General features: G+C 36.2%; 1 protein-coding gene across 49 annotated transcripts in view; it reads right to left on the reverse strand.

Moving 5' to 3' along the window:
* The window catches only part of NEK1 (NIMA related kinase 1), a 225,714-nt gene that overhangs the window by 143,177 nt on the left and 56,700 nt on the right, over window positions 1-25,837 (reverse strand). For 23 of the 49 annotated variants that reach the window (XM_063638394.1, XM_055276373.2, XM_055276368.2 and 20 more), the window contains 6 exons: window positions 22,946-23,005; window positions 22,651-22,710; window positions 22,507-22,557; window positions 22,300-22,374; window positions 16,646-16,809; window positions 16,434-16,565 (listed from right to left, as the gene is read on the reverse strand). In XM_063638394.1, the coding sequence (XP_063494464.1) occupies window positions 16,434-16,565; window positions 16,646-16,809; window positions 22,300-22,374; window positions 22,507-22,557; window positions 22,651-22,710; window positions 22,946-23,005 (542 nt within the window). Of the gene's footprint in view, window positions 1-8,474; window positions 15,100-16,433; window positions 16,566-16,645; window positions 21,977-22,299; window positions 22,375-22,506; window positions 22,558-22,650; window positions 22,711-22,945; window positions 23,006-25,837 lie in introns of those variants that run through there. The other 26 variants (XM_055276379.2, XM_063638390.1, XM_055276376.2 and 23 more) reach the window with 10 other exon arrangements.

The following is a 25,837-nucleotide window of genomic DNA, read 5'->3' on the forward strand; positions in this document are numbered from 1 at the left end:
TAGTAGCGAAGTCAAATAAAAGCAGTACAGCAGCAATTTAAAAAATTAACAAAAAGAACAAAAGCTTTAAGTGCGAATTTTCAAAAATACAGTAAAAAGCTATGTTTGAATTCCCTAAATATCACAACTATGAAAAAGTAAAATGGATAGATTAGGGAAAAGATTAAAAACAGTTATTTGTTTTAATCTTTTCCAATTTTACTTTTGTGTCTTTCTATGACAATTATGAAAGAATGTAAACATGCTGATCTTAGACTATAAATAAAAAGTATCAATAACAAACACTGATTACGCATCTACTATATATTGTGTTAGTTACCTTGCTAAGTATGGAAGATACAAATATAAATAAAACCCAGCCCCAGTAATCAGAGAACTTAAAACATGGCATCAACTGCAGTCAATTTTGGAGGTAAGGAAGAAAGATGAGCAAGGTGTTGGCTGTGTTTCTACCTGTATTTTGGCTAGTAAGGCACAGAAACTTCCTATATAGGCTTTCTTTGGGACCATAACTAAATTATGTCCTGAAAATTACATGAAATAAATCTCAGTCTGCTAGTAAGATTTGAGCATTTCTGATTTTCATATACCAAATAACTGCTTCTTTTACATTCTTTGGCAACAATTACTAACTGAAATATAAAAATATTTGAAATATGAAACTAAGCTGTAAAACCTAAAAATCTATCCCATCACATAACTATGAATGACAGTGATCTAAGGTCCATTTACCTCATGTAGTACTTTAAAAAGATTCTTATGAAATTTCCATCATGAGAATTTTCTAGAATTAGATAATCTCTATAGCTGGTTTAAAGGCCTATTACTGTTGCTCTCAGATGTGTCTGGGTAGCTAAATCTTAATCTAGTTTCACATCGCTAAATCCAGAAATCCACTTCACCAATGCCATGCTAGCTTGAGTAGGTTGAACACAGTAAATGAGAAATTTGTTCATGCCTCTGTAGTGTACCTGTGCCGTCCCCTAACAGTCCCATTAGCCACTGGAAAATTCTGAGATTAATAATGCATTATCTGTTTTGAATGCAATTTATGTCCTGCATATATCAACGTAAGGCTATATCCTGCTTTGCTATAGCCCTATTTATATAAGGCTGGGCCTAAGGAAGGCAGACAAACCTTCAAATGTGATGCTCTGACATGAGATTAATAAGGTATATCTGGTCAGAATGCAACTTATTTCCTGTATATATCAAACTAGGACTGTACCCTGTTCTGCCACATCCCCATCTATGTAAGGCTGGGCCTGAGGAGGCAGATAAACTTTCAGGTGTAATGCTCTGACATAAAATTAATAAGGTATATCTGGTTGTAATGCAACTTGTTTCCTGCATATATCAAGGCAAGGCTGTATTCTGTTTTGCTATATAGCCCACCTACGTAAGGCTAGGCCTGAGGAAGGCAGATAAACCTTCAGGTATGATGCTCAGACATGTCATCTGAAACTCTATGGTTACAGATAAGGCTCTTTTGGGGGGTCCTGCAAGCTTACACCACAATTTGCAAGTAGACAAGATAGCCGATCTCTCTGCTGTGTATCCTGATTGTATCAACTTCCTTCTCTAACTTTTATGGAAGTAAAGCATGTTTGACTTCCCATCTTAAGATGCTTTCTGTGTCCACTGATTGTTAGCCTGAACTTACAATTGGCATAGGTTAGACAGCGGTTGAACAGAATTGTTTACTAAGAACCTGGTCATATGTATAACAGTTTTGATTTATAGATTTTCCCACCATTTATGCATATATAACACTACTTGCTCTATGTATTTATATGATTTATAAATTTTGCTTCATTGAACAGCTGCTTCCTATGCTGGCTTAAATAAGCAGGTTTACGTTACTGGCTGCTTTCAAACACAAACTTAATAACTGTAGTGCTTTTGTTTAACACTAATTCTTTTTTCCTATCATTTATTAAACAAATATTGTCAACTATTTGCCACATTATATCTGCCAAAAGATATAAAGATGAATAAAACAGAGTTCTGGGGAGGCAAGGTTGGTTCAACATATGAAAATCAGTGTAATACATATATTAATAGAATAAAAGACAAAATCAATTTTATGACTCCTTACACTGTTTAAAAACCTATAAAATCTGTGTCCTTATTTTTCATATGCATTACTGTTTACTACTTCATATACACCAAAAATGGTCCATAACCCATATGCTTAGTCCTCTCTAAAGTAATACAACTCTACTAAACTATGGGCATAAACTATGTTTGTGCTGGGATCATGGGGATTAAGAGAAAACAGTTTACTTCTTGATAGTAATTTTCTTCATTAAACACTATTAAGAATTCAGGTGAGAATGCTCTGTTTTACAAAAATTAGACTAGTTCTTTTGAGTTCCAGAATTATAGCACTTAAAATCAGTAAAACACTGACCTGGATTAAGGATAAGAGGATGATAATATAAATGCAAATATAGTAAGAAATTAGGAATTGGATAGTAAAACACAAAGACATTAAAATGGACTAAAAAGTATAATGTAAGAGGATAAGGGGCATCCAACAAAGAGATAACAAAAGTATAGTGTTCTTTTATCAAGAAATAATTATTCCAAGACAAACTTTCCTTTTTTTTAGCCCTGACAAGAGAAGGAGAGGAAAAGGGAGTAAGTTATTTTCTTTCCTTTTCTTATTGTAAAAGCATGAATAAGCAACTAGATTTGGCTGTGAACTGCATGCCTCACATCCATGGTTCAAATTCTTTACTGATAAAGAAAATTTAAAACTTCGCAAGGATAAAGTTGAAGACAACATTAAAAATAAGTAGCACTCTAGGTAACAGATAATCTGAGAAATAAAAATGAGTATATGGTATTGGGCAGAAGAGATGGGGTGGTATAGGATTATTGAGATGAAAAAATGATGTAGAAGGGTTTATTCATTTAGCTTCCTCTTAAGGGGCATGTCTATGTAATGGAATGAAACTGTTGTTAGTTTTATCCAAATTAAATGAAGCAATACAGACAGAAGGACTTGGAAAAAGTAAAAGCACCATAAAAACACAAATGTTAGGTGGCACTCCGTAATTTATTAAAAAGTGGCTTCAGCCATTTGAACCGTACATGGCTTGAGCTTCTAATATTAAAAATCCTAACAGAAGAGGTATGTTATTAAGAAACTGCATATAAGCAAAGTCAGACTGGTCAGAGTTACTGATAAGAAAGGAAGAAGAAAAATAACTACTACCATAAAGAAGAAACAGGCAAATAAAGGTGATTATGAAGAAAAGAGAATCTGAAAAAGTCTTAGATGATTACAGATTTCAGTTTGCTGATTCAGTTTGAATCAAGGAAAGGAATGAATCAAGAATGAAAATGACATACATATTATAATAATCAGAAATTGTGCCAGTGTGCAGAGAAAATGTTCTATGCCAGTGACCACTAAACAGTACAAGACAAAAGAATCATTCAGATTGGAAGCGACCTTCGGTATTAACTAGTCCAAGTTTTCATTGAATAAAACATTCCCATATTCCCATCTAAATACCCCATGACGCACTGTCATTTAAACCTCTGGTTAATACTTCCAGTTTGAAGATATTCATTAAATCCCACGATGATCCAACCTTTGAACAGTCCTTATATCTGACTGAAATGTGTCTTGTCTTTATATTTCCACCCTGTGTCTAGTTCCTCTTTTACATGGCCAGTCAGTCAATTCTTCCAAGTTTGCTCCTTTAACCATGATTTCTTTAATGATGACTAAATTCCCAGATTCTTTTTGTTTTATTACACTTTAAGTTCTGGGGTACATGTGCAAAACGTGCAGGTTACATAGGTATGTATACACATGCCATGGAGGTTTGCTGCACCCATCAACCTGTCATCTACATTAGGTGTTTCTCCAAATGCTATCCCCATCCCCTAGCCCCCAAACCCCCGACAGGCCCCAGTGTGTGATGTTCCCCTTCGTGTGTCCATGTGTTCTCATTGTTCAACTGCCACTTATGAGTGAGAACATGTGGTGTTTGGTTTTCTGTTCTTGTGTTAGTTTGCTGAGAATGATGGTTACCATGTCCCTGCAAAGGATATGAACTCATTCTTTTTTATGGCTGCATAGTATTCCATGGTGTATATGTGCCAGATTTTCTTTATCCAGTCTATCCTGATGGGCGTGTGGGTTGGTTCCAAGTCTTTGCTATTGTGAATAGTGCCGCAATAAACATATGTATGCATGTGTCTTTATAGCAGAATGATTTATAATCCTTTGGGTATATACCCAGTAATGGGATTGCTGGGTCAAATGGTATTTCTAGTTCTAGATCCTTGAGGAATCGCCACACTGTCTTCCACAATGGTTGAACTAATTTATACTCCCACCAACAGTGTAAAAGCATTCCTATTTCTCCACATCCTCTCCAGCATCTGTTCTTTCCTGACTTTTTAATGATTGCCATTCTAACTGGTGTGAGATGGTATCTCATTGTGGTTTTGATTTGCATTTCTTTAGTGACCAGTGATGATGAGCTTTTTTTTCATATGTTTGTTGACTGCATAAATGTCTTCTTTTGAGAAGCGTCTGTTCAAATCCTTTGCTCGCTTATTGATGGGTTTTTTTCTTGTAAATTTAAGTTATCTGTAGATTCTGGATATTAGCCCTTTGTCAGATGAATAGATTGCAAAATTTTTCTCCCATTCTGTAGGTTGCCTGTTCACTCTGATGATAGTTTCTTTTGCTGTGCAAAAGCTCTTTAGTTTAATTAGATCCCATTTGTCAATTTTAGCTTTAGTTGCCACTGCTTTGGGTGTTTTAGTCATGAAGTCTTTGACCATGCCTATGTCCTGAATGGTATTGCCTAGGTTTTCTTCTAGGGTTTTTAGGGTTTTAGGTCGTATGTTTAAGTCTTTAATCCATCTTGAGTTAATTTTTGTATAAGATGTAAGGAGGGGATCTAGTCTCAGCTTTCTGCATATGGCTAGCCAGTTTTCCCAACACCATTTATTAAATAGGGAATCCTTTCCCCACCGCTTGTTTTTATCAGGTTTGTTAAAGAGCAGATGGTTGTAGATGTGTGGCATTATTTCTAAGGCCTCTGTTCTGTTCCATTGGTCTATATATCTGTTTTGGTACCAGTACCATGCTGTTTTGGTACCAGTACCATGCTGTTTTGGTTACCGTAGCCTTGTAGTATAGTTTGAAGTCAGGTAGCATGATGCCTCCAGCTTTGTTCTTTTTGCTTAGGATTGTCTTGGCTATGCAGGCTCTTTTTTGGTTCCATAGGAAATTTAAAGTAGTTTTTGCTAATTCTGTGAAGAAAGTCAATGGTAGCTTGATGGGGATAGCATTGAATCTATAAATTACTTTGGGCAGTACAGTCATTTTCACGATATTGATTCTTCCTATCCATGAACATGGAATGTTTTTCCATTTGTTTGTGTCCTCTCTTATTTCCTTGAACAGCAGTTTGTAGTTCTCCTTGAAGAGGTCCTTCATATCCCTTGTAAGTTGGATTCCCAGGTACTTTCTTCTCTTTGTAGCAATCGTGAATGGGAGTTGACTCATAATATGGCTGTTTGTCTGTTATTGGTGTATAGGGATGCTTGTGATTTTTGCACATTAATTTTGTATCCTGAGACTTTGCTGAAGTTGCTTATCAGCTTAAGGAGATTTTGGGCTGAGATGATGGGGTTTTCTAAATATACAATCATGTTATCTGCAAACAGAGACAATTTGACTTCCTCTTTTCCTATTGGAATACCCTTTATTTCTGTCTCTTGCCTGATTACCCTGGCCAGAACTTCCAACGATATGTTGAATAGGAGTGGTGAGAGAGGGTATCCTTGTCTTGTGCTGGCTTTCAAGAGGAATGCTTCCAGTTTTTGTCCATTATGATATTGGCTGTGGGTTTGTCATAAATAGCTCTTATTATTTTGAGATCTGTTCCATCAATGCCTAGTTATTATTGGGAGTTTTTAGCAAATAGGGCTGTTAAATTTTGTCAAAGGCCTTTTCTGCATCTATTGAGATAATCATGTGGTTTTTGTCATTAGTTCTGTTTATGTGACAGATTACATTTATTGATTTGCGGATGTTGAACCAGCCTTGCCTCCCAGGGATGAAGCCAACTTGATCATGGTGGATAAACTTTTTCATGTGCTGCTGGACTCAGTTTGCCAGTATTTTATTGAGGATTTTTTGCATTGATGTTCATCAGGGATATTGGTCCAAAATTCTCTTTTTTTGTTGTGTCTCTGCCAGGCTTTGGTAACAGGATGATGCTGGCCTCATAAAATGAGTTAGGGAGGATTCCCTCTTTTTCTATTGTTTGCAATAGTTTCAGAAGGAATGGTACCAGCTCCTCTTTGCACCTCTGGTAGAATTCGGCTGTGAATCCGTCTGGTCATGTATTTTTTTTTTTTTTTTGCTTGGTAGGCAATTAATTAATGCCTCAATTTCAGAACTTGTTATTGGTCTATTCAGGAATTTGACTTCTTCCTGGTTTAGTCTTGGGAGGGTGTATATGTCCAGGAATTTATCCATTTCTTCTAGATTTTCTAGTTTATTTGTGTAGAGGTGTTTATGGTATTCTGTGACGGTAGTTTGTGTTTCTGTGGGATCAATGGTGATATCCCCTTTATCATTTTTTATTGCATCTATTTGATTCTTCTCTCTTTTCTTCATTAGTCTTGTTAGAGATCTCTCAATTTTGTTGATCTTTTCAAAAAACCAGCTCCTGGATTCATTGATTTTTTGAAGGGTTTTTTGTGTCTCTATCTCCTTCAGTTCTGCTCTGATCTTAGTTATTTATTGTCTTCTAGCTTTTGAATTTGTTTGCTCTTGCTTCTCTGATTCTCCTAATTGTGATGTCAGGTGTCAATTTTAGATCTTTCCTGCTTTCTCCTGTGGGCATTTAGTGCTATAAATTTCCCTCTACACACTGCTTTTGCTGTGTCCCAGAGATTCTGGTACGTTGCATCTTTGCTCTCATTGGTTTCAAATAACTTATTTACTTCTGCCTTAATTTATTTATTTACCCAGTAGTCATTCAGGAATAGGTTGTTCAGTTTCCATGTAGTTGTGCGATTCTGAGTGGGTTTCTTAATCCTGAGTTCTAATTTGATGGCACTGTGGTCTGAGAGACTCTTTGTTATGATCTCCATTCTTTTGCATTTGCTGAGGAGTGTTTTACTTCCAATTATGTGGTGAATTTTAGAATAAATGCTATGTGGTGCTGAGAAGAATGTATACTCTGTTGATTTGGGGTGGAGAGTTCTGTAGATGTCTATTAGGTCCACTTGGTCTAGAGCTGAGTTCAAGTCCTGGATATCCTTGTTAACGGTCTCATTGATCTGTCTAATGTTGACAGTGGGGTGTTAAAGTCTCCCACACATTATTATTGTGTGGGAGTCTATGTCTCTTTTTAGGTCACTAAGAACTTGCTTTATGAATCTGGGTGCTCCTGTATTGGGTACGTATATATTTAGGATAGTTAACTCTTCTTGTTGCATTGATCCCTTTACCATTATGTAATGCTCTTGTCTCTTTTGATCTTTGTTGGTTTAAAGTCTGTTTTATCAGAGACTAGGATTGCAACCCCTGCTTTCTTTGCTTTCCATTTGCTTGGTAAATATTCCTCCATCCTTTATTTTGAGCCTATGTGTGTCTTTGCACATGAGATGGGGCTCCTGAATACAGCACACTAATGGGTCTTGACTCTTTATCCAATTTGCCAGTCTGTCTGTTAATGGAGCATTTAGCCCATTTACATTTAAGGCTAATATTGTTATGTGCGAATTCGATCCTGCCATTATGATGCTAGCTGGTTATTTTGCTCATTAGTTGATGCGGTTTCTTCATAGTGTCTATGGTCTTTACATTTTGATATGCTTTTGCAGTGGCTGGTACCAGTTGTTCCTTTCCATGTTTAGTGCTTCTTTCACGAGCTCTTATAAGGCAGGCCTTGTGGAGACAAGATTTCCCAGCATTTTCTTTTCTGTAAGAATTTTATTTCTCCTTCGCTTATGAAGCTTAGTTTGGCTGGATATGAAATTCTGGGTTGAAAATTATTTTCTTGAAGAATGTTGAATATTGACCCCCACTCTCTTCTGGCTTGTAGGGTTTCTGTAGAGAGATCTGCTGTTAGTCTGATGGGCTTCCTTCTATTGGTAACCTGACCTTTCTCTCTGGCTGCTCTTAACATTTTTTCCTTCATTTCAACCTTGGTGCATCTGACGATTATGTGTCTTGGGGTTGCTGTTCTCGAGGAGTATCTTTGTGGTGTTCTCTATATTTCCTGAATTTGAATGTTGGCCTGCCTTGCTAGGTTGCAGAAGTTCTCCTGGATTATATCCTGGAGAGTGTTTTCCAAGTTGGTTTCATTCTCTCCGTCACTTTCAGGTACACCAATCAAACATAGATTTGGTCTTTTCACATACTCCCGTATTTCTTGGATGTTCGTTTCTTTTCACTTTTTTCTCTAATCTTGTCTTCTTGCTTTATTTCATTGAGTTGATCTTCAATCTCCGATATCCTTTTCCACTTGATTGATTCGGCTATTGATACTTGTGGATGCTTCACGAAGTTCTCGTGCAGTGTTTTTCAGCTCCATCGGGTCATTTATGTTCTTCTTTAAACTGGTTATTCTAGTTAGCAATTCGTCTAACCTTTTCTCAAGGTTCTTAGCTTCCTTGCATTGGGTTAGAACATGTTCCTTTAGCTCGAAGGAGTTTGTTATTATCCACTGCCTGAAGCCTACTTCTGTCAATTCATCAGACTCATTCTCTGTCGTTTTGTTCCCTTGCTTTCAAGGAGTTGTGATCCTTTGGAGAAGAGGCATTGTGGTTTTTGGAATTTTCAGTCTTTTTGCGCTGGTTTCTCCCCATCTTTGTGGATTTATCCACCTTTGGTCTCTGAAGTCGGCGACCTTCGGATGGGGTCTCTGAGTGTATATCCTTTTTGATATATTCCTTTCTGTCTGTTAGTTTTCCTTCTAACAGTCAGGGCCCTCTGCTGCAGGTCTGCTGGAATTTGCTAGAGGTCCACTCCAGACCGTGTTCGCCTGGGTATCACTGGCGGAGGCTGAAGAACAGCAAAGATTGCTGCCTGTTCCCTCCTCTGGAAGCTTCGTCCCAAAGGGGCACCCACCAGATGCCAGCCAGAGCTCTCCTGTATGAGGTGTCTGTCAGCCCCTACTGGGAGGTGTCTTCCAGTCAGGATACACGGTGGTCAGGGACCCACTTGAGGAGGCCAACTGTCCCTTATCAGAGCTTGAACGCTGTGCTGGGAGATCTGCTGCTCTCTGCAGAGCTGCCAAGCAGGGACGTTTAAGTCTGCTGAAGCTGTGCCCACAACTGCCCCTTCCCCCAACTGCCTTTTTTTCAAAGATGCCCTGCCCAGAGGGGAGGGAATCTAGAGAGGCAGTCTGGCCACAGCAGCCTTGGTGAGCTGTGGTGGGCTCCTCCCAGTTCAAACTTCCCAGTGGCTTTGTTTACATTGTGAGGGTAAAACCACCTACTCAAGCCTCAGCAATGGTAGATGCCCCTCCCCCCACCAAGCTACAGTGTCCCAGGTCAAGTTCAGACTGCTGTGCTGACAGCCAGAATTTCAAGCCAGTGGATCTGAGCTTGCTGGGCTCTGTGAGGGTGGGACCCACCAAGCCAGACCACTTGGCTCCCTGGCTTCAGCCCGCTTTCTAGGGGAGTGAACAGTTATGTCTCACTGGCATTCCAGGTGCCACTAGGGTATGAAAAAAAACTCCTGCAGCTACCTCGGTATCTGCCCAAACAGCAGACCAGTTTTGTGCTGGAAACTCAGGGCCCTGGTGGCATAGGGACCGGAGGGAATCTCCTGGTCTGTGGGTTGTGAAGACCGTCGGAAAAGCACAGTATCTGCGCCAGAGTGCACGGCACAGTCCCTAATGGCTTCCCTTGGCTAGGAGAGGGAGTTCTCTGAACCCTTTTGCTTCCCAGGTGAGGTAACACCCTACCCCGCTTCAGCTCGCCCTCCTTGGGCTGTACCCACTGTCCAACCAGTTCCAATGAGATGAACCGGGTACCTCAGTTGGAAATGCAGGAATCACCTGCCTTCTGTGTCGGTCTTATTGGGAGCTACAGAACAGAGCTGTTCCTATTTGGCCATCTTGCCAGCTGCCCATCTTTTGGTTTTTTTTGAGACAGAGTTTTGCTCTTGTCACCCAGGGTAGAGTGCAATGGCATGATCTTGGCTCACTGCAACCTCTGCCTCCTGGGTTCAAGCAATTCTCCTGCCTCACCCTCCCAAGTAGCTGGGATTACAGGCATATGCCATGACGCCTGGCTAATTTTTGTATTTTTAGTAGAGACAGGGTTTCACCATGTTGGCCAGGCTGGTCTTGAACTCCTGACCTCAGGTGATCCGCCTGCCTTGGCCTCCCAAAGTGCTGGGATTACAGGTGTAAGCCACGACACCCAGTCTTTTTTTGTTTAAGACAGAGTCTCACTCTGTCACCCAGGCTGGAGTGCAGTGGCGCGATCTCAGCTCACTGCCACCTCTGCTTCCCAGATTCAAGTGATTCTCCTGCCTCAGCCTCCTGAGCTGCTGAGATTACAGGCACCCATCACCATGCCCAGTTCATTTATTTATGTATTTTAGTAGAGATGGGGTTTCACCATGTTGGCAGGCTGGTCTGGAGCTCCTGACCTCAAGTGATCTGCCCACCTTGACCTCCCAAAATGCAATTCTCAGATTCTTTAATTATTCCTCATAAAATTTTTCAAGACTTAGCAATATGGTTTGGCTGTGTCCCCACCCAAATCTCAAATTGAAACTCCCATAATTCCCATGTGTTGTGGGAGGGACCTGGTGGGAGATAACTGAATCATGATGGTGGGTCTTTCCTGAGCTGTTGTGTTGATAGTGAATAAGTCTCATGAGATCTGATGGTTTTATAAAAGAGAGTTCCCCTGCACACGCTCTCTCTCTTGTCTGCTGCAAGACATGACTTTACTCCTCCTTTGCCTTCTACCATGATTGTGAGGCCTACCCAGCCACGTGGAACTGTGATTCCATTAGACCTTTTTCTTTATAAATTACCCAGTCTCAGGTATGACTTTATTAGCAGTGTGAGAACAGACTAATACACTTAGTAAAGTCAATATGGCACAACAGTTAAGTGAGTGAGGTTAGGAACCAAACTATCCAGCTTCAACTCCTGGTTTCACTAATAGTAATGTGACCTTCAACAAATTACTTAATTACACATAGCCCCAATTTCTTAATCTGTAAAATAGCAAAAATTATAATTCCTGCCTCACAGTATTGGTGATGATTAAATGAGTTAATAATACATTCAATTCTCATTATTCTCGTAGTTATGTTCTATAAAGTCTCCATGAATACTGAACAGAACCACTGCTCCTAGGGTAAATACAGAGTTAGACTCCTGGATCCATTATATTGTGGATTCATTAACGCTGAATTCATGGCCAATAGTGGCATAACTAATGCCCAAATGAAGTCTAAAACACGTATTTTCTCCCTAAAGCACATCACTGCCTTTTGACATTTCAGCACTATGCTTTTGGGCCACTTTTGCTGTTCTGAGCCCATGAATGACTCCAGGTTCATGAATGACATGGGCTGAGCCTATGCCCATGCCCATGAATGACCATGAAAGTGCTTCACATATTGATTTTGAGGTTACAAATACAGTTTAGCGAGTAGATAAATTCGCAAATATGTAATCCACAATAGTAAAGATTATATATGTAAATTACTTAGGACAGGTCCTTGCACAAGTGCCCAATTAGATATTAGTTGCTACTTTTTACTTACAGGAATCTAGTTTGTCATTACCCTATTGTGTAAACAGTGTAGAATATAGCGAAAACTTCATCTCCTATCCTACTTTGATTTTAAACTTTATATTACAAAAAAAACTTCTTTAGCTCCTAAGAAGTTATTAATACTGGCCCAGGGGCAATAAAACAGGCACCGTCATACACTGTTGGGTTGAGTATAAACTGGCACTTTTCTAGAAAAAACTTAGTAATATTTCTTTCAAGAATCTTCATCAGGAACATAGATGACCAAATCTTTTAGCAAAATAATTGCCCTTATAAGATTCTATTTCACAGAAATAATAAAAAATGAAGAATAAAATGTGGCAGAAAAATGTTCAAAAAGGGGAAGGATTACAAACAACTGGTTATACTAGGGGATTTGTTAGATAAATCATAGCACATTCAGGCACTGGAATCTTATGCAGATATTAAAAAATTGAAAACAACATGGGAAATATGTATGGTAAGAACACTAAATTTAAAAAGATACAAATTTGTATGTATGATTTTGTTTCCACTATCTCGGGAAAAAGAAAAGGAAAAGGTATGCAAGAAAATTAACCAAAGTCTTCATCAGTGACTGCCTCTGTAGGGATTTGGAATTATTTTCTTTCCTGTTTCCTAACACCCTCCTCCTATATACTCCAATTTTTCCAAAACTAACCTACACCACTTAGCAAGCAGTGAAACAAGAAAAAAAAAGCCTCTTGTGATTTTTCTTTAGGTTTTCTTTTTTACTGAGCAAAAAGGAGAGAAAAAGGAGGTTATGAACAGGTGACTGAGAACCCTGTATGAAAGGCCAATAATAAGGTAGTTAGCTGTTGGTATTTTTAAAACAGAAATACATGAAAATTCTTGAATATTCAGCCAAAGAAAGAGTATTAAAAAGAATGTGAGAATGAGAGGAAGGAAAAAAAGATTAAATGCCTTTCAGTAAAGCAAAACACTGAAGAACAAAGACAACAGTTTAAATTTGGAGTAGTGAAAGTTGTTGCTCCATGTCAGTGAAAAGATTACAGTGTGTATGTAAATATAAGACAATGAGTATTATTAAGAAAAGGATCACAAGAAAATTATACACATAGTAATTAAACCATTTCCTTATAAGTGATTACCAGCTACGAAAGGAAAGGGCATTTTTATTCTTATAGCAAAATATAATAAAATACAGCTGTTTCAACATCTGAAAATCAATGAATGTAATTCATCACATCAATAAGCTAAAGAAGAAAAATCACATGATCATATCTATACATGCAAAAAAAAAAAAAGCATTTGACAAAATCCAGCACCCATTTCTGATTTTAAAAAATCTCAGAAAACTTAGGAACTTCCACAATTTCATAAAGAACATCTACAAAAAACCTACAGCTAACATATTTAATGGAAACTTGAAGCTTTCCGGCCAACAACAGGAACAAGACAAAGATGTCCTTCTCAACATTACTTTTCAATATCATATTGGAAGTTCTAGCTAATGCAATAAGACAAGGAAAGAAAACACAAGGTATACAGACTGGGAAGGAAGAAATATAACTGTCTTTGTTTGCAGATGACATGATTGTCTATGTAGAAAATTCAAAAGAAACACCAAAAATACCCCTCCCAAAAAAAGTGATTATAGCAAAGTTGCAAGATAGAAGGTTAATAAACAAAAGTCAATTGCTTTCCTATATATAAACAATGAACAAGTAGAATTTGAAATTAAAAACACATTATCACTTTCATTAGCACTCCCCAACATGTAATACATAGGTTACAAATCTAAAAAAAAAATGCACAGGTATGAGGAAAACTAAAAAATTCTGATGAAATACATCAAAGATATATTTCAGGTCTAATATGAAGTATTGGAGGATTGAATATTGTCAAGATGTCAGTTCTTCCCAAGCTGATCTACAGATTCAACACAATCCCAATCAAAATCCCAGCATGTTAGTCTTTAGATATGGACAAACTTATCACAAAGCTTATATGGAAAGACAAAAGAACCAGAATAGCCAACTCAGTATTGAAGAACAAAGCTGGAGGACTGAAACTACCTGATTTCAAGACTTAATCAGTAGAACAGAACAGAGGGCACAGAAACAGACCCACATAAAAATGCTTTGTCAACCAATCATTGACAAAAGAGCAAAGGTAATTCAAAGAAGCAAATATAGTCTTTTCAAGAGATGTGGAACAACTGGGCATCCACATGCAAAAAAATGAATCTAGACACAGACCTTATATCCTTCACAAAAATTAAATGGATCACAGATCTAAAAATAAAACATTAAACTATAAAACTCCTAGAAGATAACATAGGGGAAAACCCAAATGAACTTGGGTATGGTGATAACTTTTCAGTTATAACACCAGAGACACAATCCATGAAAGAAACAATTGATATGCTGGACTTCATTAAAACAAAAAAATTCCACTCTGCGAAACAAAATATTAAGGGAATGAGAAGATGAGCCACAAAGAAAAAGAAAATATCTGCCAAAGACATACCTGATAAAGAACTATTATATAAAATATACAAAGAACTTTTAAAACTCAACAATATAAAAACGAATTTAAAAATGGGCAAAAGGCTTGAACAGACAACTCATCAAGAAAGATATACAGATGGCATGAAGCATATGAAAGAATGTTGAATATGTCATTAGGGAATTGTAATTAAAATGAGATATCACCACATGCTGATTAAATTGGCCAAAATCCAAAACACTGACAACACTAAATGCTGGAGAGGATGTGAAGCAATAGGAATTCTTAATCACTGCTGGGAGGAACGAATAATGGTATAGCCACTTTGGAAGACAGTTTGGTGACTTCTTACAAAATCAAACATACTCTTAAGACGTGATCCAGCAATCATCCTATTGGCATCTGTTTAAATACTTAAAAAATTTATGTCCACAAAAAGACCTACACACAAATGTTTGTAGAAGTTTTATTCATAATTGCCATAACTTAAAAGCAACCAAGATGTCCTTCAGTAGAATAATGGATAAAGTGTAGTACATCCATTCAGGCTGGGTGTGGTGGCTCATGCTTGCAATCCCAGCACTTTGAGAGGCCAATGCAGGAGGATTGCTTGAACCCAGGAGTTCAAGACAAGCCTGGGCAACATAGCAAGACTCCATTCTACAAAAAATAAAAAAATCAGCCATGCATGGTGGCAAGCACCTGTAGTCCCAGCTGTTCAGGAGGCTGAGGTGGGAGGGTCACTTAAGCCCCAGAGGTCAAGGCTGCAAGTGAGCTGTGATCATGCCATTGCACTCCAGCCTGGGTGATACAACAAGAACCTGTCTGAAAAAAAAAAAAATTACCAAAAAAAAAAAATAATAAAGTATGGTATATCAATACAATGGGATATTAGTGTTAAGAAGAAATAAGGTATGAAACTATGAAGATATATGGAGGTACCTTAAATCCATATTAGTAAGTGAGAAAAGCCAATGTGAAAGGCCACATACTATATGATTCCAAGTATATGATATTCTAGAAAAGGTAAAACTATGAAGGCAGTAAAGCAACCAGTGGTTGCCAAGAGTTGGGAGGGAGGTTGGAGGGAGGTGGAGAACAGGTGATTTTGAAGGCAGTGACATAATTTTGTATGATATTACAGTGGTGGATACCTGTAATTATACATTTGTCAAAAGCCATGGAATGTACAATACCAAGAGTAAACTCTAATGTAAACTATGGACTTTGGTGATAATGGATCGATGTTTGATCGTAACAAATGTTATCACTCAGATGAAGATGTCAATACGGAGGTTGTGCATGTGTGAGGAAGGGGTACATGGAAACTCTCTGTACTTTCCACTCCATTTTGCTGGGAACCCAAAATCGCTCTAAAAATAAAGTTTACTAATTAAAAAATATATATACTAGAAAGATCAATAATTCTGGAGAATAAAAGCCTCTCACAAAATTTGTCTCACTATTCATAAAAAATATGCACATGTGTAAGTCTGTAACCTTCCTTTCTCAAAAAATAGATGCTTCATATATCAGGCTTCTGTATATAATTTATAACGTGTATATAATTTATAACGTGTATATAAATGTTAATTTATATTTACCTCAATTATTTATCTCTGCTCAAGTACATATTAATCAGTTACCATTATTAAATTAATTCAATGGAAGAAAAGAAATAATGTGATGAACAGGATCACAAAGAGTTATAAATCAGAGATGAACACGAAGAGAAAGCATGCTAAGACAACAAAGAGAAAACTAGGCTTTGAAGTGATGAAGAAAAGGGCAAAAAATGCACTGGGGTTCTGCATAAAGTGTGATTCAATTTAGATTTATATTCTGATTTACTTAAAGCAAGTGGGTGATAAAATGTTATAATTATGTTGGCAGAATGTTATCACATGTTCCTTTAAATAGTATATTCAGTCTAAACACACAAATAAGACATAAAAATCAGGCTGAACTGGAGAGCTACATGCTTTCCACAGTGTAATCACGGGCCAAATATGCACCTCAGAAAATTATTGTACCCAAGAGGCAAAAAACATCATATGTGAACAATGGAGAAAACATCCACAAAGTGTAGGTACTAAGCTATGTATGACAAACGACAAAATTACACACATGGGTGAATTCATGGATCATCACAGTCCAACCTGTTTGCATTGGCTTGTTTAGACACCGCCTTCAATCTTTTCAAAGTTTTTCTAATATCATCAGCATCAGGGAAATGGTGATGACCTGCAGCCCCATAAGGAAATCCTGGACGAACTCCAGGCAGAATTCCTCTGTAGATAAATATGCACAGTGACTTTCATTACTATCTCAGAAGCAAAGCATAAGCAACTTCTGCAGAACATAGCCATACCTTTCTGGAAGACCTTGACCATATATTTCTCTTTTCCATTTAGCTTCATTAGCTTCTGCTCTTTGTTGCTGCATTTGGTCAAAAATGGCATGGTAATGTTCATACTGTCCTCGAGAAGAAAAAGATGATGGAGCTATAGTCCCTCCACTGCCAAGAAAAGGAGCCTAGGGATTAAACAAAGAGCTCTCACGTGTTTATCTTATAAGGCCTAACAGGCCTGTACTAGTCTCAAAAGAAAAAGTAAATTTCAATGCTTGACTTTTAAAAACTAATTACTTAATATGAACATACTAACAAACATAAAGCCTAAAGCAAAATGTTTTCCTATTATAACTATTAACAATCAAAAAGTAGTGTACTTTGTTATAATAAAGCATAATGTGACAAACAAAAACAGCAAAATGACACTAATTTCATGTAAATATGGAAAAATCTGGTCTTAATTAACAGGTTTTGAAATAAGCTTCCAATATACATTTCATGTAATTCTGTTCCATTGTTTATGTACAGCTTATGAGAGCCTGCTTTTATATAACACTCATAATTATATTTAACAAAAACATCTGCATATGGCTTTTAATATACCCCAAATCCTTAAATTCACCAAGCAGATATGAAGGTATAAACATTATTAAAACATGTTCCATATGTATATAAAAGAGGCAAAAAGTCATATCTATCTTTAGTTTTCAAGTAAGTTGGGAAAAATAGCACAAAACTAGAAAAACATTCAATTCTATGGTAAACAAGTGACAATAGAGAGATTCCAAAGTAGTAAGTACTGAGCAAATTCACAAAATAGTAAAAAAAATCAACAGTAAAATCCTTATTTAGAAAAAAGGCCTTGGGGAGAGATAGTGTTTAATCTGGTCTTGATAGCAATGTAAGGAGAGTAAATATGAACCAAGGCATTAAAGTAAAAATAATCAATGTATGTATATATTTAGGTATGGAAGGTGGAAGAGGAAGGAAGTATGATGACAAACAGAAGGAAGGCAAAGTATTAAGTTTGGCTATAAAAGCTTGGTATAGCTAAATACTAACTGCTGTCTGCCCTGGGTGTTTGTGTTCAAATAATAAATAACAATAGAAAGGATTTATAAAGTTTCTAGCAGCAGTAGTATACCAACAGAGTTTTAAAGGTCAGTAAGTCAATATTATGCATGGTAAGCAGAAATAAGAAAGTAAGGCAGAGGAATTAATTAGAAGGATGTTGCTGCCCTGACACCAAGCCAAGAAGCCTAGAAGTAAAGAAAGTCAATCAATGAAAAAGTAAATGCTGAAGGAAGTTTGGATTCTCTGCAGGAATGACAAAGGATAAAGGCAAAGACTTAAAGACTCAACCACAGAGACATAAGAACTCAACCGCATGGAAAACTCATAGTAAAAAATAGAGATGTCAGAAAAGGATAAAAGTAAATAAAAACTGTATAATGCTACAGAAGTCATGGTGAAAGAATTTCATTAAGAAGAAATCAATAACCTCAAATGCAAAGGTCAACTTATTTTAACTTTTCTTATCTTAAGACCACCAGATATGACTAAGGCTGAGTGGAAGCCTTTAAAAAAACCATTTTCTGAGTGTGTGAAGTGATGGGAACAGAAGCCACAACAGTGAGCGTAAAAAAGGGAAAACCTCCAGGTGATAATATCTTAAGGAAAATGCCTGGTTAAAAAAAGAAACAAAGGCCAGGCATGGTGGCACATGCCTGTAATCCCAGCACTTTGGGAGGCTGAGGTGGGCGGATCGGTTGAGCTCAGGAGTTCGAGACTAGCCTGGGCAACTTGGCGAAACTACATCCCTGCAAATACAAAAAAGTAGCCGGACACAGTGGCATGTGTCTGTAGTCCCAACTACTTGGGAGGCTGAGATGGGAAGATCGCTTGAGCTCAGGAGGTCAAGGCTACAGTGAGTCATGATCCCACCACTGCACTCTAGCTTGGGTGACAGAGAGAGATCCTGTCTCAAAAAATAAGTAAATAAATAAAATAATAATCAAAGAAACAAAGAAAAATCTCAGAATCCAATAAAAGAAACTTCAGTGTAACCCAATAAGACAAAATTTGTCTTAATATCTTGTCAGCTACACACTATTTTATGAGCAAGCATTATTTTAAAATAATCAATACAAGATAAATATAGATAATTGATTAAAGATGTTCAAATAACAAGTGATGAAAATTGCTAGAACAGGGAACTCCATCAAGGTGGTCCTTACATACATCCTCAAAATGTACATCTGAAGTTAAGAATCAGAATTCTGTTATAAGGTGTTCATATTTCCTATGAAACTGGTTACTCTTTAGCCCAATGCTAGTATCATCTTAACTTGACTGAGTGCTCCATTTCTCTTTAGCAAAAACAAAAGTATGTAAACATCTCAGAAGATGCTCATACTCAAAATAATGTTGAAAATACTATATTACAATACTGATGAAATATGTTTGTTTGAGACATAATTTATGTACAATAAAAATTCACCAATTATAAGCACAGGCTGAATTCTGACAAATGTAGACACTCACATAACCACTACCACAGTCAAAAGCATATCCATTACCCCAGAAAGTTCCCTTGTGTTCCTTTGCAGTAAATGCTCCCACTGTCAGCAACCACTGATCTGCTTTCCGTCACTACAGGTTGGATTTGCCTTTCCTATCATGTCATGTAAATGAAATCATAAATATGTACTCTTTTATCTGGTTTCTTTCACTCACAGGTTTTTAAGATTGATCCATGGTGTTGCATGTATAAACAGGCTATTCTTTTTACTGCCAAATGGTATTCCAATATATTTTCAAACAAGAGATACACCTCTTCCATATTATAATCACCATATAACCATAAATGTGGAATATATAATTTTTCTAAAAACACATTCATAAAAGACACATTAAAAATGGATAAAACAAAGAAGTTCCAGATTTTGCAGATACTAAATAATCAAAAACATTTACATTGGATATTTATACTATGAATAATAATGCCTCTTATTTAGAAGTATATAATAATAGCATTAATTTTGAAATACTTCCTTTAGTTTTAGTTTTATCTTTCTTTTAGGGAATCTCCTTAATTTGATTCATATTATATTGAGCCTTCAGTTCCTTATCAACTATGTAGAAATCAAACAGCCTAACAAGTTAAAATATTTCAAACCCAATGAGGAATAAATATAGAAATTAACATAGAATTTCCTTTAAATCATGGAAAATAAAATGTTTTATTAATCTTCAATGAAAGCATTACAGAAGTTTATAAAGTGACGCAGAAATCTATTCAGCACATAGTATCTACTTGAAAATTGTCTCAGTTATTAAACATTAATAAAACTGATTAATACTGTATTAGACATCATAGGAAAAAGCACTTTATTACACAAAAGGGAGAAGAATAAATCATCAAAGCTTCAATGCTAATCATGGACTTGATAAAAAAAATGCTTGAGAAGATCTGAAGGCGTACAAGTTGGTAAGCTTTCTCTCTCCAGTCAGCTAAGATGTGAGGTTAGTTATTTTAGAATGGACCAGATTCTAAGTCATTCCTGATCATTCAGGAGGTAATAAGTTCTATTTAAAGGTAAGATAAAATTATACTACTAAAAACACTGTATAATCTATATTAATACAAATTTGGAAAAAGTTACTCTTAATGAATTATTACTATGATATGAAGAACTTCTGCATCTCAAGAGACTGAAAAACTAATCTATAAATCCAGGGCAGAATGTATATGTCTAGATAAAACAAACTTTTATTCAAATTATAACTTTTGGGGGAAAAAAACAAGAATTACAATCGATCCAATTTGACAAGTATCTATTGTACATCTAAATATCAAGATTAATGGGTGTACATGAGTGAAACTTATAGTTTGAAGATGTATTGACTTACGCCGGGCACAGTGACTCACGCCTGTAATCCCAGCACTTTGGGAGGCCAAGGCGGGCAGGTCACCTGAGGTCGGGAGTTTGAGACCAGCCTGACCAACATGGAGAAACCCCGTCTCTACCAAAAATACAAAATTAGCTGGGCGTGGTGGTGCATGCCTGTAATCCCAGCTACTCCAGAGGCTGAGGCAGGAGAATCGCTTGAATCCAGGAGGCAGAGGTTGCGGTGAGCCGAGATCGTGCCATCGCACTCCAGCCTGGGTAACAAGAGCGAAACTCTGTCTCAAAAAAAAAAAAGATGTACTGACTTACAGTTTATTCAATGATACAAATAAGTGCATTCACCTTCTATTGCTGTATAACAAATTATCACAAATTTAGCAGCTTAAAACAATATCTATTTGTAATCTCAGTTCCCCTGGCTCAGGAATCTGGGTGCATTTAGCTAGGTCCCCTCCTCAGGATCTCACCAGGCAGAAATCAAGGTGTCAGCCAGGGTTACAATTCTCACCTGAGACTCGGGATCTCTTCCAAGTTAACTGGTTCTTGGCAGAATTAATTTCCTTGTGGCTGTATGACTAGGACCACAATTTTCTTGCTAGTTGCCCATCAGAGACCACTACTTGTAGAGGTCATCTCTACTGTTTTGCCACATGAATGTTTACTGTCTTCCAGGTGAGCAGAATTGTATCTCTCTAATTTCTTTTTCCCTTCCAGTCAGCTATGAAGGAGTCTTATATGTTAATGTAACCCTGGGAGGGACCATCCCATCACCACCTGCCATACAACACAACCTAATCAAGTGAGCTGCTATACCACAGTATTTACAGGTACCACTTATACTGTAGGGAATGGAATAATACAAGGTGTGTATACCAGGGGTCAAGAATCTTGGAGACCATCTTAGAATTCTACCAACTACAAATAGAGATATGTGTAGGATGCTGTATGAACAAAAGAAGAAGTATAAGATTCAGACTGGCAGAACAAAGAAAGGAAAGGGAAATTACTATGGAAGCCCTTGCCAGACAGGTTCCAGGCACTGTTCTCGGAAAAAAACCTTTTTCTTTTTTTTTTTTTTTTTTTAAATCAAGAAACCAAAGCTCAGAAAAGTTCAGCAATGTGCCCAAGGTTAAATAGCGTGGATCTACCCAGAAGGAATGTTCGGATTAACTCATCTAGGTAACTGGTTATTTAGCTAAACAGATGGAGGTGGGGGGTGAGGGTGAGGAGGGATGGAGAGTGCTATTAAGTAAAAGGAAACACAAGTGCAAAGACAAAGAGATTTGGCAGACTACATACAGTAATGGAACTACAAATACGGTCTTCATTTCAGCATGAATAGAGCATAGAGTACGTGGTAGGGAATGGATGGAGATGAAGTTGGAGAGACAACAGGGATCAGATTAAGAAGCGTCTTCTGAGAACTTAATCTTCAAGGCTACATTAAATTACAGAATGATTTTAGGTTGCAGTGTCACGAATTGTGTATAATTTTTAAAAATTCCTCTGACAGGAATAATGTTATCATAGTCTTCACAAAAAACTTTTAAAGCAATTTTGAGTATAGTCACATAACAGCAATACAAGTTACATATCAGATACATGCAGGAAAGCTAAGTATTCATAATAAATGTTGAAGAATTCTAGATAAAAATTAATTGTACACTAAAGTATGAAAATCCCAGGTACATGCATTTTAAAGAACAAGGTGGAACCAGAGGGAAAAATGGCAGTATAACCATATTGGTATAAAATACCTACCTTTACTTCACCACTTCCACCAGCACTTAGGACATTTCTCCATCCTTGTTCCCTGGCCCTATTTATTCTTTCCAACTTTGGGGAAAAGAAATAAACAAAACACCATTTCAAGTATTTAATATAAAATACATGTAATACATTTAGCAATAAACTGAAAATCAGTGTATTCCTTAAGAAAAAAGTATATTTAATAGATTATCCTCTTACCCTTTCCTTTTCTTGCCTTTTCATTTGTTCAGCCTTCATTAAACTAATAATCTGTAACAATTTTAAAGACAAGCTTCTTACAACTCTTGAACCTATTATCACTTACAACTTGCCAAAGGTAGAAAAACAAGAGCAAAAAACTACCTGATCCTTTTGTTTCTTTTCTTTTTCAATAAATTCCAGCCTTCTCTTTCTTGCTGCTTCCTTAAATAAAAAAAAGAACATTTTAATCAATAATAATTCCTGTTTTTTCTAGTTTCATCAGGAAAGTTAGTACACCAATGGCAGAGGTATGTTCAATGAGGTTTTTTTTAAAAAAAGAAGTTACAGGTATTTGTTTGAAAGAAGTAAGGCAAGGTTTGGAGGCTTTATAGTAAGATTCTGTTTCTTTTTTAAAATTATGTTTGCAAAGCTTTAAAATAACCAGATGTCTTTATACCTCAGACATTTTCCTCCTTTCTTCTCCAGTATTCACTCTCTTCTCTGGAGTTTGATGGGCCTGGACAAAAAGTAAAACTACAAATTAAATAAAGATTTTGAGGCACTTATTTGAAAATCCCAAATTTACATAAATTTAAAATAAGAAAAAGGTAAAGTCAATACTTCCATAACTCTCTTCCAAATTACATTATCTTTAAAAAAAAATCATAGTCTTCGATATGCTGTTAAACAAAGAGAAACATTAGATTCAAAGAAACTGTGGAAAAGAGTCCTTCCCAAATCATCAACTAAACAGTTTTGTGTTCAGGTATGGATGTTTAAGTTTTCCAATATTATCATAGAATATCATTTGAAAAGCCCAATGATGGAGATAATTTTTTAAAAAAATTAGTGACACAATATATATTCAGTATATAAAATTCAAACAAGATTAAAAATTTATGGTCTATTTTGCTCTCCACCTCCAGAGGTAACGGTAACCACTGTTAATATTTTCATTAGTGTCCTTTAGAGATTATTTTATGTACTTAGATATATATACAATTCAACTATATACATACAATAATTTTAGCTATGATTTTTACATACATGTAATATTAATGTGTTATTAGATGGAAAAATGACTAATTTTTAAAATTTCAATAGCTTTAGGGGTACAAGTGGTTTTTGGTTACATGGGTGAAATGCATAATGGTATATATTAGATATTTACATTTCTTCTTTTATATACTATTTACCTAACTCTGGGGTTGTTAATGGAATCATACAATATATATTCTTTTGTATCTTGCTTTTGCTCAACACCGTTTTCAAGGTTCACTCACGTTATTATTTATATCTGCATCTGTTTTCTTCATGGATATGTAGCATTCTATTAATTTTGATTCCTTTCTTTCACAATTATCTTATACTTTACTCATCAGGTCTATTCTCAAGTATTTGGGGGCGGGGCTGCTGTGGTAGCTCACACCTGTAATCCTAGCACTTTGGGAGGCCAAGACAGGAGGACTGCTTGAGCCTAGGAGTCTGAGACCAGCCTGGATAACATAGTGAGTCCCCATCTCTACAAAAAATTTTAAAAATTAGCCAGGCATGTGACCCGCACCTGTTGTCCCAGCTACTCAGGAGGCTGAGGTGGAAGGATTTCTTGAGCCCAGGAGGTAGAGGCTACCGTGAGCCATGATCACATCACTATACTCCAGCCTGACAGAGCGAGATCCTGTCTCAAAAAAAAAAATAAAAAATAAAAAAATCAAGTATCTGGGGGGGTTTGTGGGTATTTCTTTCCATTTATTTTCTAATCATTTATTTTTTACATGTTGCCCTTCCATCAGGCCACTTTATTTAATTTATTAATAGTTTAATGCTGCTTCACCAAGATTTTCTAGGTAGGTAATCATATCAAATGTAAATATGATATGTCTATGTTTTCTCTCCTCTTCCAATATTTACATTTCTTTCTTTTTAATTGCTCTAGCTAGAACCTCTGGCATAATTAAATGACGGCAATGACAGCAAATCCCGGTGTCTTGTTCCTGACTTTAATGATAATGCTTCCGATGTTTCATCATTATGTATAAAGCCTGCCATAGGTTTCAGGTATGTATACATACTGTATTAGAACTTATCTTCTGTTTCTTGAATCAAAACTTTTAAAAACAAAAGTTAGTGTTAAGTTTCACCAAATTTTCAGCATCTACAGAGATGACTTTTATATGTTTTCTTCTCTAATCTGCTAATGCAGTAAAATTACAGTAATTGGTTTTCTACTGTTGAAACGTCCCTGTATTGCTGTAATAAATCCTATTTGATAATTATTACTTTTTTTTGATAAACTGCTGCCTGATTTCCCCCTTTTTAAGTCCTTTTCTTTTTTCCAGGATTTCTGCATGTGTTCTTACAAGTGATCTACAGTTTTGTTTTACCCTGTGTTAACTACACAATTTTGTAATCAAGGTTAAGCCTAATGCATGACCAATTTTTCAAACAATTCTAAATACAATTGCATATACCAAAAAAGATAAAAATGTATAGAAAAGTTTAAGTTATTCTATCATGTACCAGTGTTTATATATTTTTCAGCCACCTTAGAAAAAATGATTTTAAAAGCATACTGTACAATTTTTCACCTACACTGGATTTTGATACAAAGGAAAGCAGACATTACTTTAAAAAATTACTTGGGAAAAAATATTTTGATGGTCATTTACATTATTAGTAAAATAATCCAGCATTTGATTATATCATTAAAAGTTGTCTCTACTAACAATTCCATTTTAACGCAGCTATATTTTAACATAAGTCATTGGTATAAAATTAGTTTTATATATTATCCTTTGCTTCAGTTTTCTAAATTATGTAGAGTGACCATAACAGATAGGCACTAAAATTCTAACCCTGAAAAGCAAATTCAAAATATTACAAAATAAACATGACCCTCACATCATTTTTGAAATAAATGTCTCACAATATATTAAAAAATTAGAAAGGCATACAAAAATTTACTTTCACACTGAAAACAATTCAAAGGGATAACATTTCTGCTTTAGAAAGCGATGGTATAATTTAAACTGCATATTTCTTTCTAATGAAACACAACTATTTTACTTCAATGAATATATTACTGAGTATGAGCCCAGGAAAATGCTGATATTTAAAATACGTTAATACCACCCAATGGGTTAATAAACTTATAAATGATAATAATGAATCTTTTGTAATGTGCTTTGGCATTTTAATTAAATGATCATAAACCAATTTTATTGGTATGTTATAACTCAAGGCTATAGCAACAATGTGATAAGCGGTACTAAATCTCACACTTGATTCCACTCTTATGATTAACTAAAGAATGCATTTACTCTCTGACAAAATAACCCAAGCAGTGGGT

The sequence above is a fragment of the Symphalangus syndactylus genome, chromosome 4, assembly GCF_028878055.3.
Source record: "Symphalangus syndactylus isolate Jambi chromosome 4, NHGRI_mSymSyn1-v2.1_pri, whole genome shotgun sequence".
Lineage (NCBI taxonomy): Eukaryota > Metazoa > Chordata > Mammalia > Primates > Hylobatidae > Symphalangus > Symphalangus syndactylus.